This window comes from Lathyrus oleraceus, unplaced genomic scaffold (genome assembly GCF_024323335.1).
Source record: "Lathyrus oleraceus cultivar Zhongwan6 unplaced genomic scaffold, CAAS_Psat_ZW6_1.0 chrUn0417, whole genome shotgun sequence".
NCBI classification, from domain to species: Eukaryota; Viridiplantae; Streptophyta; class Magnoliopsida; order Fabales; family Fabaceae; genus Lathyrus; species Lathyrus oleraceus.
In genome coordinates, this window is record NW_026112808.1 from 46,097 (window position 1) to 60,764 (window position 14,668).

Below are 14,668 nucleotides of genomic sequence, written 5' to 3' on the forward strand. Positions count from 1 at the left end.
CACCCTGTTTGTCTGATAAGCTGTTCGCTTTCATCCTGCTCGGGTTAGCTGATGACTGAATAGGGGCAGCTGTAACACCCCAAAATTTGTCCTCCTTATTCACGCATTCATTTTTAGGTCATTTAACGTTAGATGCATTGCATTTCATCATGTCAATCGGGATTAGCTCCAAGAAGCTTGAACATCATCCAGGACACTTTTTTTTTAATTTATTAAAAAAAACGAAAAAAAAACGAAAAAACGAAAAAAGAAAAAGAAAAAGAAAAAACGAAAATAATAATAATAATAATAATAATAATAATAATAATAATAATAATAATTAATTAATTAAATAAATAAATAAATAAAAAATCTTGGACTTGGACCTCTCTCATTTGATCCCACAAAGCCATGAAAATCAGGTTATAAAAGAGGGAGAACAAACAGAAAAAGGAAGAGAAGCAAAACACTCTGAGGTTTCCTTGGAACAAAACCTGAAGGGAAACCTACGAACTAATCTGCAGCAACCTCCAGGAAACTCTGAAAGGTTCATTCTTACTCACACACTTTCAACTCAAGCAAACCCTAACATTGATTTGCAAATCCAGTCGTGCCATTTGATTTCAACCGATCTCTCCAATCAGGTTTGCCCTATATCCATCATATCTATGCTTTCAATTTGAATTTTCTGAATGTATGAGGTATTATGGGTAAATTTGATACCCTTTCGACGCATGTGTTTGACAAGAGGTTTAGGCCTCCTACCCTTGGTTGCTTTTTGTGAGCTTTTTTGTGAATTTTAATGGAATTATTCATGTGGTTACATTTTGATTTGGGGGCAACTCTTGGTTACCCTATTTTGTTTCTCTAACCTGTTTGTTGAGTTTTGTTTTGTGAGGGCTCATATGACTCTTGCAGAGAGGGTTTGTGGGGTTTTCCACTTTATTTGTGGGACACCACCTGGAGGTTTATTCCGATTGCCTGTACTGACTCACTTTCTCTGATGGTGTTAGCTTGGAAGGATCTCTGGTTTCCTTATTCCTCTATTTTTTCCTGCATTTTGTTGCTTTCTTAGCTGGAAGACCTCGATAGGAGGCAATGTTTTGTGTGTTTACTTTATGCAGGTTCCTTCGTCAAAGACTGCCCTTTTGCCCTTGAGCATCCCTAAAACCCAAAGCAACACGTTAACTCCTTCTACTACAGGCGAGTAAGTCTCCAAAGGTCGAGCATCCGGTAGATTGCGCAGTAACGTCGTTCGTCCAAAACCCAATCCATAACCCCGTAGTTAGCCGAACTACGGCTTGCTCTGATTCTCATTCCAAATGAGATACGTAGGCATAAGACACGATGTCTTAGCGAACACAATTACCCTTAACCCCTAGGTAACCGAGCTACGAAGACTCTGATTCTCATATTCAGATGAGATACGTATGCAGTGGATGCGACATCCGTGCGAGTCATTTTCTTTTGACCCCCTTTTTTTAGTAAATAACACATTAGATAAACCCACACCCTTTAGACAAGAACTACAAAAGTGGATCCCGTAGAGTACTACGGATGCGTAGGGGTGCTAATACCTTCCCCTCGCATAATCGACTCCCGAACCCAAGATTTGGTTGCGAGACCCTGTCTTGTCCTTTCCCTTTTCCAGGTTTACTTCGAGCGTTTCCTTTCCCTCCTTTGGGATAAATAACACACGGTGGCGACTCTCCTGTCTTTCTTCGCCGGTTGTTTTTTTTTGCATTCCATTTTTCAGGTTGCGACACATATGCACACAAAAAGGGCTCCCTATGAGTGCCTAGGACACTTTGGGCGCTAACACCTTCCCTCTGTGTAACCAACCCCCTTACCTGTGATCTCTGATTTTTATTAGTTTTTATTTGAAAACTTCTTACCTTGTGGGTTTTGTTCGTACTTTTTCCCTTTTCCCTTGGAAACAATAAAAGCGCGATGGCGACTCTTATTAATTGATCTCTAGCTTGTCAATAGCTTGATGATCATGAATTTCCCGCTACACTGACCATGACACATGGCAGTCAAACTCTTCTCTTCAATCAAATTCAATTGATCATATCTTCTCTGACACCATTCAGCTTCAATCAACTTGGCTTCCATTAACACACGCATTTATGGGATCTCAACCTCAACGGGGAGCATAACTTCCATGTCATAAACAAGAGAGAAAGGGGTTTCCCCTGTCGAAGTATGAACGAATGTATGGTACCCATGCAAGGAAAATGGGAGCATCGCATACCAATCTTTGTACGCCACAACCATCTTCTGGATAATCTTCTTAATATTCTTATTTGCAGCTTCAACATCCCCATTCATCTTGGGTCTGTAGGGAGAAGAATTATATTTTTCTATTTTGAAGTCTTTGTAGAGCTCTTCCATCATATTGTTATTCCAGTTCAATCCATTATCAGTAATGATCTTACTTGGCACATCATACCGGTATATGATCTGATTCTTGATAAACCTCATAGCAACTTGCCTGCAGTCATTCGCTTATTCCCTAACTTTTGCGTGGACCTCCCTTTTGGGTTTTCAATCCATCGGGATACCCTTTTTTGCCTGAGCCGCCCTTTCGGGTTTTCGACTCGCCGGGTGTACATTTTTATTTTTATATCCCTAATTTTTGCCCGAACCTCTTCATTCCTTTTTTTTTTGGTTCGTAGGGATGCCCTTTTTTTGCCTTGACCATTATTTTACTTGTCCAACGGGTCAATTTATGCGAAGTATTTTTTAACTGCGTCTGAGTTGACAGGGGACGGGAAGTCTTCGCCATTCCATGGTTGTTAGCATCAGAGCTCTGCCAGAGAAAACTCTTTTAACCACGTACGGACCCTCGTAGTTCGATGTCCATTTTCCCCTGTGATCTGTGTTGGGAGGAAGAATTCTTTTGAGTACCAATTCACCGACTTGATACTCCCGAGGGTGCACTTTCTGATCAAATGCTCTCTTCATCTGTCTCCGATATAGTTGGCCATGGCATATAGCTGCTAGTCTCTTTTCCTCAACTAGGCTCAGCTGATTGTATCGAGAATGGACCCATTCTGCTTCGTCCGGCTTCATTATTGGTGCAGGGAAAAGTTATTCTGGCACAAAATGGCATATGAACCCCCTCCGGCGTGATCAATACTGCACCAACTCCGCGACCATTGACGTTGACCGCCCCATCAAACATCATAATCCATTTGGATTCAGGGTCAGGCCCCTCCTCCGGGAGTGGTTCCTCGCAATCTTTCGATTTGAGAAACATGATGTCCTCATCAGAAAAGTCGAACCTCATAGGTTGGTAATCATCAATCGGTTGCTCGGCAAGATAGTCTGACAAGACACTTCCTTTGATGGCTTTTTGTGAAGTGTATTAGATGTCATACTCTGTCAGCATCATTTGCCACCTAGCAACCCTTCCGGTAAGTGCTGGCTTTTCAAAAATATACTTGACTTGATCCATCTTTGATATCAATAGAGTCGTGTGAGTCAACATATACTGTCTTAGTCGGCGAGCAGCCCATGCCCAAGCGCAGCAAGTTTTCTTGAGCAGTGAGTATCTTTGTTCACAGTCGGTAAACGTTTTGCTAAGGTAGTATATTGCATGCTCTTTTCGACCTGACTCGTCATGCTGACCGAGCACACAACCCATTGACCTTTCTAACACAGTTAAGTACATGATCAACGGTCTTCCCTCTACTAGAGGCATTAGAATCGGGGCTCCTGCAAATACTCTTTTATTCTTTCAAATGCTTTCTGACAATCATCATTCCAACTGACCTCTTGCTCTTTTCTCAGCATTTTGAACAATGGCTCGCATGTGGCTGTAAGATTAGATATGAACCTTGAAATGTAGTTCAATCTGCCCAGGAGGCCACGAACCTCTCTTTCTGTTTTAGGTGCAGGCATTTCTTGAAACCTGGCATATCTTGATAGGACTGATCAATCGTTCTTTCACCTCGGCCTGTTAGATGAATTGTTCCTTCTATCTTTTCTAATGACATAGGGGTTTTTATGAAAAATTCTTCCCTTTATAATTTGAAATAATAGAAACAATATTAAGTGATGTAATGACATGTGTTAATTTTCCTTTTAAGTTTTCAATTTCAATTTTCAAAATTAGACAAGTATCAGAGTTTGCTATATCTACCTTTTCTTCTAAAGTATTAGAAACACACAATTTCTCATTTAGTAGAGATGCATGTTCCGATTTCAAGGACTCTAGTAAGTTTTAATATTTAAAAAGTATCTCTTAAGTTTTGAAATTATTTATTTTGAAGATAGATTTGTTAAATGAGCCTATAGAATCAACACATATTTCTCTAAATACTTTAGACAATTAATCATATGAAGGTTTAAAATGTGAGCCCAAATCACTTTTCTCTAAGACCATTTCCTTTTTGTGCATTATTAAGCACATATGAGCTATTTCATTATCATATGAACTTGATTTAAAAGTAAAAGAGTCTTTGTATTATTATTCCTAAGAGATATAAGATCTACGACCTTTGGCACTATTTCTCTTTGTCTTGTAGAACTCTAAATTATTTTTGAACTTGTTTAGGCCTGGACAATCAATAAGATAATAACTAGATTTACCACACTCATAATAGTCACATGTCTCTACTCCTTCTATTTTTTTCTCCATATTATTAGGTAGGTGAGACTTTCCAAAGTTTATAAAATTTCTATCTAAATTCTTGAGATGGTTTTTCTTTATGTACCTATTGTAGCATTTGGCGAACAAACCTGTTTCTTCTTCTTTAGAAGAATACTCAACGGTTCTATCATCATATTCCTCTAATGCCTTGAAAGATATACTTATTTTATCTTCTCTAACTTTATCTTTCTATTACACATTAACTTCGCTTTCTTTGTGTCTCTTTATCTCATGCTCGTGCTCAGTATGTTTTCCAAGCAATGCTGATACATCTAATGCCTTCAAATTATGTGACTCTTTTATGGTTGTTACTTTTGATTATCATTTCCTGCACATTGATATTAATACTTTTTTTAGCACAATCTTGATTATATATAGTCTAACTTAAATTCTCTAACTTGTTGATTAAATTAATAAAGCACATCTACATGGATTCTATGGTTTCACCGGGTTCCATTTGAAATGACTTGTATTCTTTTATCAACACATTAATCTTATATTACTTCACATCTTCAATTCCCTCATAAATTATATGAAGTGAATATCTACATTGATTGAGTTGTCCTACAATGCAAAATCGAGTAATACACATTAACTTTTAAAATGGAAATGAGTATGTTCCTCGATTTCAAATATTAGGAGGCTTTTTTAGTCTCTTCATCATTTGAATCCTTTGGGGGTTTTATATTAGAAACATCATAAACATCCATTTTAGGGATAAAATGGTCGTCTTCAACGTCTACACAAACATCTTATCAACCGACATCAAGTATACATACATGTTATCTTTCCAATATGCATCATTTCCGCCTATAAAGATAGGAGCTATAATGTACTCTCCTTTCACATTGTCCTTACCCATATTCTAAACTTTTGATGTTGCAAGACCTTATCAAAATACCAACTCTAAGCCAATTGATGGGAATAATATGGGTGTATAATAGTCTAGAAGGGGGTTTGAATAGATCTTTCCTCCAAAAACTAGTTAAAAAGTTTTCTTTCAAAACTCAGAGTTTTATGAAAAAATATGCAGCATAATTTGTACGCTAGTTGCGATTTATGATTGAAACGATTACACGATTGACATTATAATTAGAAAATAAAATGTAGATGAATAATAATGAATAGACTAAACAACCAATGTGTAAATTGTGCTAATTTAAATCCACACGAAATGTGTAACTTAAATTTATCTAATTTACGAAGAAATTTACTATTAAAGTTTTAAAATTATAATCAACTAGAAGATTGTTTAGAGAGTTATTCTAACACATACCTTAATTTACACATGAATCGCTATAAAACATTAAAACCTAGAAACATGCCATTTCTAGAAAAATGATAAATACTACACATACAAATTTATGTAAAAAATTAGAAGAGATGGGAAAAAAAGGAGATTGTGCACCAAGTTTATACTAGGTCATCGCATTCGTCCTCGTTAGTGCCAAATATAGTCTCCAATGGTAAATCATTGAATTTTTTTAAATTTTCCACTATTTTGAAAATTGTTTACAACATCTTTTTAATAGAATTATATGATTCAAGATAATACTAAAAACTAAAATAAACTTTAATCTAAATCCTCTTTCTTTCGATGTATACAACAATGAGACTGATTTTCTCAAGATTTTCACTCAACCTTTACATTCACCTTTTAGATTCAAGAATCTTTCTCTAAGCCTCAAATTTGCAATGACCTTTACTTAACCATGTCGAAAGTCTCTTGTCTAAGCCTTGATATGTTTAATGGAACTAGAAACTCCAACTTCTTGTGTAAAAACCTTCACTCAGTTCTATCGAAGCTTTCTTGGAGAAAAGAAAACCTTTATTTTTTCTAGGCTGGATTGTAAATGCTTGCTACACAACAACAACAAATTGATTTTCCAATGTGAAATATAAAAAATCCATAAAATATTAGATCCTAACGACCATCCTCTCAACAGATCTCACACTCATAGTGTTGAGAAATTAAACACACAAACATGGTGAGTGCTAGAGGTTGAATATGAAACGAAATTCAGATGAGGTGTAAGAGTTGTGTTATATAAGATATTGAAATTTTTGTTTTTTTATGTGTTGGAGATGAGACACTAAAATAAGTGTAAATACCTTTATGATTCGAGTCACGAGCAAAGAGTATGATTTGAGTTAAATTAAAGAATGATTTGAGTCAAGAACTTAAAAAACCAGATTTTGCACATTTGATTGGAGTCAAGAAATTATATGATTCAAATCACAGAATCAAAAGCACAATCCAAAAATTGAATTTTATCATGATTTGAATCAAGCCTATCTTATATTTTAATCAAAACCTTCATGATCCGAGTCAAGAAAATTTGTGATTCAAATCACTCTAATAGAGGCAAAACTTGTTTTTATAATTCATTTATTGATTCGAGTTATGACATTCCTTGATTCAAATCATTCTTAAAAAATAGAAATTTTTAGAAATTTCAAATGTTCACGTTTTTTAATTATGCAGTCATGAGTTTTTTATTCAAGTTTTTTCCTAATCAACTTGAACCATATTGCATCGCCTTTAGGCGAAGGGTTTGATTTATGCATGATAAGACACTTTAATAAAAAAAACTCTCAAACCTATAATGCACAAATATCTATTTGAGAGAAGACTCAATTACTAAGAATATAAAATACCAAATGACAAACTACAAACCATAATCATATCAAACTCTAGGAGATCATATCAATTTCAATAACATTCTTCCTTGTGACTCTATAAAGTAGCATACATATGATCTCTCTTAAAAGAATCTTCTTCAATGTCAAATATCACACCACAAAAAAGCATAAATTATAGCGGTTATAAATAACTGCCGTTATTTACATATATTTTGGAATTTTTTAGGTGTGAGGTAATCCTACTAACATTATCGTTCCACTTTTGACTCTTCCTTTTTTTTATTTTTTTTATTTTTCATAATATTTTAACTTTCCCTAATTTTCGACCTATCACTAACCATGTCCTCATCGTATTCAACTCTCCCTTTTTCCTTTCTCCTAATCTTACTGGCTGATTTATGGCAGAATTTGTTAAGTTTTTAAATGGAATGATTCCTCGATGCTTATCTTCCTTTTCAGCTCATGTGTGTCAATGGAAGGATACTTGGATGCTTATAATCCAAATTGCTTTGTCTCGCCTACTGGAATATTCATCAATTGAGTTGAGGTGAGGATCTATTTGTACTATATTCTTGGATAGTCATATTAAAGTTAACATCACACCTGCCATTGAAAACTTGTGTGTACTGGATTGTTTAACTTGATTTTTTGAAATTTGTCTTTTATAATCAGTACCTAACATAATGAAAATGGTACTTCATCTTTAAAGAGTAATTTATTTATTATCCATCTAATATCATCAACATATGAAAATGGTGTATGCAGAAGGACTCTCAATATTTTTGGAAATTCTTGATGGAAAATAAATTCTCAACCTTGAGTGTAAGCTGAGTTTTTTAATTTCTAATATTAATGCTAATGTAGATTTACAAGTCTTAATACTAGTGTGAAATCAAGGAGTTGTCTAGTTTTCTCTTATAGTTGGCAAAATGCTCTATGGATGTCTAATAAAATATAGAAGTGTTTTTTTAGCAGTCTTAGTTAGTGGCTTCAATGCATTTAGTTTTAGTTATTCAGAGTGGAGGTTTATGTACCTTTTTCTTATGTTGTATAAATTTATCTCTGCTAGTCAACCTCAAGAAAAAATTATTTGTGTCTTCTGTCAGGCTACCATTTTCAGGCTTAATTTTGTTTGGTTTTGACGAGATGGTTAGCATAAATGAAGTCTCTCGCAGTTTGGATTTTCTTCGATTTCCTCGGCATCTAGAAATTAGAAGTTTGCACTTGGTGCGACTTCTTTTATCGTTACGATTATGGGGAAATACTGGTGCATGTCTCGTTACAATTTTAAAGTGGTATTGGAAATTTGAGACTTTGAGGCACTAATTTTGTATGATGGTGTTCTTTGGTGGCTGAAGTCTACTTAAGTTTTTATTCTCATGGATGCTTCTTTGGTGACTAAAGTCTTACTGAACTTATAGTGTCACTGGAGGCTTGTGTTTGATGTATAGCAAATTCAAAATTTGAACGGGTGTTTATAATCCCTTAAATCCCTTAGCATGTCTTATGTTTAGTTAATCTACTTTTTAGTAAATAATGTCTTTTTAAAAAAAATTGAAGGTGGGTTACTGAATTCTAATGATGGTCAAACAAACAACCTTTGGTAATAGCTAATAGATTGGAGAACAACATTTGGTACTACCTGAAAATATGTTATCTTAAAGTGTCCTGATCTGAAGTGAGCACCCCATCAATTTTAAGAGAATAAATGAGCTTGGTTGTGTGATTTATTTTGGCCATGCTAAGGAAGAACTTGATGTTTCTATCACCCTTCTAATTTCAATTCAATTTAGCCTGATCATGCCAAAACATATTCTCAAGATGCAAAGTTTCTTTAAACTTTGTAAGGGAAGCTTTTTCATAAGCACTAAGCACATCAGAAAACCCTCATCCCGAATCTTTTGCTGAATTTGCTAAACTTCTATGATCATCAGTAACCTTTAGGTGCGCATTCCCAAAAGAGTTTTTGTTCCAAGTCCTAAGAATAACATAAGCTTCCTATGCTTTTCAACAAACACAAACATGGTACATAAAAAAATATTCACATTCTAGCAGTTCTTGATGACCTCAGTATAAAGAAGGTGTGTGTACTACATTTGTAAAAATTTGAATTGCAATGAGAAGGAGACAATTATAATTCTAAATTAAAGCGTCAGGGGATAATGATGAGAGATAACTTTAGCATAATCACTAAAGGTTAGGTAATGCATTTGTTCTATTATTCAGAGATACCAACTTCTGGACAAGTCTCACTAACCAGGTCTGAGGGAACAAGTCAAAACTCATCCAAGATTCTGATATCAAAAGAAAGCAGACTAATTACTAAGGATAATGCTTTTAAGGACCAATTTTATTGGGATGTTGGCAAGATCCCTTGAGTTCAAAAAAAAGACAAATCATTTCAAATGTTAATGTGTTAGGACTACATGTGCATAATACACAATATATGATTAATAATTTTTTGAAAAAATAAAAATTAATTGAAAAAAAATGTTAAAATTAAATTAAGCAATAATTAGTTATACTAAAAGTAATTAATAATTAAATGAAATGTTTTCTAACAATAATAAAGTAAAATATTTAGCATATATAATTAAAAGAAGATATGTTGTTAATTGAGGTATTTTATTAAATAAACAGAACCAATTTTAAAATTACAAAAAAATAATTTATAAATTTCATAATGATTTTCAAATTTAATTAAAACTATAATAAATTAAAAAAATTAAAAATATTAAAAATATTTTATTGAATATAAAAACCCACGTGTGGTTGTTTAAGATGTTTTTATGCTACATATAAAAATTGGTTTGTTAATTTTAAACGGTCAATGTTCAAGTAGCACGTCTGCACAATAATAAAAATTTAATATTTGACAAAAAATTAAATTATTAAAACAAAGCATGTTAAAATAAATTAGACAATATTTAAGTATTAAAAAATTACATTTTAATATAAAATTAAATTAAATATTTATTGGATAAGATAAAAGTAATATGTAATTCTTGTTGAGATTTTAATGCATAATAAAACCGGATGAAATTTGTAATATTTATTGTATAAAAATAAGATTAAAGTTATATATGTATATTTAGGGAATGTTTAATATTATTTTTCATTATACAATTATGACTGTTTTTAAACCCCTACTTTTCTTCTTTTGACAGAAAAGTTTGAAGTGTTGTTCCAAAATTAAAAAGAAATAAATTAATTTATATTTAAATTATAAACAAAAATATAGACCTATCATAACAGAATTATTATTAATGATCTTAAAAGAATAAAATTTTCAAAAGAAATTTAATCTAACTATAATGGTTTAAAGTTCCTATATCATATTTCAAGAATTTGATATTACAAAAATAAAAAATAATAGAAACAAGTATCAAAAGTCCTAAACAAAGATCTTCACTCAAACTCTTTCTGGTTGGAGTTCACAATTCTCGTCCTTTGATTTCTTCGATCTTTCATTTTTGAGATCAATTGAATTCTTCGACTTTTCTCCACTTTTTTCAATTTCTTGCATCTTAGTGTCGAGTAAAAAGTACAACTTATCGTTGACCCTAAATGACCAAATATCAAGTTTTTGATTCTCTTTAAAATTATTCTCCAATAATATAGGTGACCAATCCTGAACAAGATTGTAAACACTAGTAGTGCTCATATTCCACTTCTTCAAAGATAATGGGAATTCGTTAAAATAAGGATCTAACACAATCACTTTTAAACCGACCGGCTTTCCTTCTTGATCCCTTGTTTCTAAGATTGTCTTTTCTATTTCTGTGAGAAAATCAGATCTAATTTGTGTAATTGGCATTGAAAGACGATTGTTGTTATAGCTGAGATCAGACATAAACAATGTTTTACACATGATATATTTAATATCATTACCATTCAACACTGTGATCATGTTATTAACATGATTAGGCAATTCTGGTGGTGGTGATAGGGGAGTTTTTTCCTTACGAATGATTGGTTTCCTCCTAATTGCGGACTTTGATTTCACTATTCTTTCTCCATCAGAGATATCTTCATTGTCTGGACGATACCTTTGTTTGCTATTAACTTGTACTTTTTTCACTTTCCTTTGTTGACATGAGGTTTGATTGATTTTCTCTATTTGTGTTAACTCATCTTTGGTATAAAATTGTGGAGAAATTTGAGATAACACACAATGCAAAGTAAAATGAGGCAATGGATCGAATTTCTTTTCTAAAGAATTCAGTTTTTGCATATATGCATTGATCTTCTCAATAGCCAAAGCTTTCTTTTCCATCATGCATTGAGCTTCCGTATTTTGCAATGCTTTGTTCTTCTCCATAGACATTGATTTCTTTTCTTTTCTTTCTCAAATAACGTGTTGCTGTATCGGTGAAGTCTTGTGGTTTCAAGTGTTTATCAAGTGTGTATTTATAGTGTTCATGGAGATTTAAAATTTAAAATTAAATAATGGTAGAATCTTATCATATATTTAAATTTCCTTCTATATAGGCTAAAGATATAGATTTGATACTATATCTCGGGTAGTTAGTTACAATGAATATATTTTATTTGTTACCATATATTTTGTTATATTTTGTTTGTTACCATATTTTGTTTGTTACCATATATTTTGTTTGTTACCATATTTTGTTTGTTACCACAAATTCAATTAAGCTGACTTTCAATTTTAAAAACACAAGTAGAGATAACAAAAAATACGGATTGTTTATTTACTTCAATTTTATTTACATAATTTCCATATATATCTCAGTTCTCCTTTATTATAGGTTAGCTTTTCAACAACAACAAAAAGTTAAAAATTAAAATCTAGATCAATCAATGACATTAAATTTATTTTGCATATATTAAAAAATTTGATACAAAAGAATCCATTCAATATCAGTTTAAATTTTTTGGGGAATATTAATCTATATCAATTTTATATACAAATTTTTTATTATGATAAAAAATAATTAATCATTCTTATATTTACATTATAATATGAATAAGAGAGAGAGAGAGAGAGAGAGAGAGAGAGAGAGAGAGAGAGAGAGAGAGAGAGAGAGAGAGAGAGAGAGAGAGAGAGAGAGAGAGAGAGAGAGAGAGAGAGAGAGAGAGAGAGAGAGAGAGAGAGAGAGAGAGAGAGAGAGAGAGAGAGAGAGAGAGAGAGAGAGAGAGAGAGAGAGAGAGAGAGAGAGAGAGAGAGAGAGAGAGAGAGAGAGAGAGAGAGAGAGAGAGAGAGAGAGAGAGAGAGAGAGAGAGAGAGAGAGAGAGAGAGAGAGAGAGAGAGAGAGAGAGAGAGAGAGAGAGAGAGAGAGAGAGAGAGAGAGAGAGAGAGAGAGAGAGAGAGAGAGAGAGAGAGAGAGAGAGAGAGAGAGAGAGAGAGAGAGAGACTAAAACAATAATTATTACTCGTAATTAAAACAATAAATACTAATAATAAAACAATATATCTCAACATTTCTGATACACTACTGCTAGCTTCGTCCATTCAAATTGGCAGATGTCTTATTGAAGTCATAGAAAAGTCCTCGAAGAGGGAGTTTCAGAAATAATGTATGTCGACATCCAATTAGGTTACAACTTACAACAATGCAAGTAGGTTACTTATGGGCTGACCTTGTGTTGTATTCTATTGTGTGAGATCCTTGTATTTATGCCTTTTGGCGTGTGTATCAGGATTAAAGATTCCCCCCACTTATAAACACACGTTCAAGTCATATATTGTACGATGTGATACTCTTAACACACCACCTCACGCCCAAGACTGGAGATTTGGAACGTGGAAATAAATGGTGGGTGGCCCGATGATGGAAACCCGACAAGTGGTGGTCCAACAAATCTTAAACCAAACTCTAATGTCATGTTAAGGATTGTGGTTGAGCCTAACTCAATCCTACAAAATCGGCTTGTAGGATGATGAATGTCCCCATTCATAAATACATGTTCAGGCCATGTTATGTCTGATATGAGACTCTTAACAAATAATAAGGGCAGCTTAATCAAAACATCAAGCTTTTGACATTAGTAAACCCAAAATACTATACCCAAAAGAATTACGGTATCGGTGTCGGTGTGTCTCTGTCGTGCTGTGTCCCGGTGTCCGTGCTTCATAGATTATGAATGTAGATATTCTAGAGTGGTTGTTAGTATTCCTAGACGTAACAACTTCCTAGGTTAGTGCTTAGTTCAGTGTATTATAAATAAATACAAGTAGTGTGATCTAATAATTTACAAAATTCTATATTTACAAATGTAAACAAATATCTAATTCTATATAAAATGCAGGTCATTAAGAATGGTTGGTGACACTGTTATTACTGGTAGTGATGACTGGACAGCAAGAATATGGTCTGTTTCACGAGGAACATGTGATGCTGTCCTAGCATGCCATGCAGGGCCAGTATTATGTGTTGAATATTCTTCGTTAGATAGAGGAATAATAACGGGTTAGTATAACCAATTTTTGGCTGTGGTGTCATTTGATCATCCTTATTTTGTCAGCTTTTGAAGAGAGTTGTTCAAAGAGAATTTCTTTGTTGTGTTTTAACTTGCTGAAGGGTTAAATTTCCATTGCAGGGTCAACCGATGGCCTGATGCGGTTTTGGGAAAATGATGATGGTATGGCAGCCTCATTAATGTTACAAGTTATTTTGATTCCTGGCATTTAACTTGTTTTCCTTTTTGTTGACCAAGAAACACCAATATGTTCAAGAGTATCATTTATTGTAGCTTAACCTGCGGTTATTCATATGACTACACCTATCATTGTAAAATACTATCACAGTACTTCTAGTCCACTTGTACAGTGGCTTTTGATCTTGCAAATTCAAAGAAGCATTTTTATAAGAAATACATAGGCTGTGTGTCACATGCAATAATGTTCCAGAGATCATGTTATGTCCACAGTTCTGCTGTGCAATGTCAAAAGGAATTTAGATCACTTAGTAACATTGTACTCTTTGAATTTGCAGGAGGTATACGGTGTGCAAAAAATGTAACAATTCACAACGCTGCCATATTATCTATCAATGCTGGGGAGCACTGGTTAGGTATTGGAGCGGCTGATAATTCTCTTTCTCTCTTTCATCGGCCCCAAGAGAGACTTGGTAGTTTTTCTGGCCCCGGGTCAAAGATGGCTGGTTGGCAGCTGTACAGAACACCACAAAAAACAGTTGCTATGGTATGCCATTTTTTGGTTGTCATATAGTTTCAAATTTCTTTTGACTATAATTTCAAATATACGCATATATATTTCATTTTCATGCCTCAAAATAGGTATGGTTCAAAATATAGTTTTTTCCCTGGTAATCTTTTTAATATACTTTTGTTATGGTATTCTTTGCCTCCAAGATCAACTTGCCAAGTTCATACACTAATTTCTACATGCCTGATGTAACTGTATCT

At 33.6% G+C, this 14,668-nt stretch overlaps 2 protein-coding genes across 2 annotated transcripts; one reads left to right on the forward strand and one right to left on the reverse strand.

Moving 5' to 3' along the window:
- Nucleotides 1-10,691: 10,691 nt before the first annotated feature.
- LOC127114187 (B3 domain-containing protein At2g24670-like) lies at nt 10,692-11,606 on the reverse strand. Its single transcript, XM_051046542.1, has one exon. The coding sequence runs from the start codon at nt 11,604-11,606 to the stop codon at nt 10,692-10,694; it is 915 nt and encodes a 304-aa protein (XP_050902499.1).
- Nucleotides 11,607-13,528: 1,922 nt separating this feature from the next.
- On the forward strand, nt 13,529-14,444 carry LOC127114186 (DENN domain and WD repeat-containing protein SCD1; the record flags this gene model as incomplete). Its single annotated transcript, XM_051046541.1, has 3 exons — nt 13,529-13,710; nt 13,841-13,882; nt 14,236-14,444. Coding segments are annotated over exons 1-3 (402 nt in total), but the record flags the coding sequence as incomplete, so codon positions are not given.
- Nucleotides 14,445-14,668: the final 224 nt, after the last annotated feature.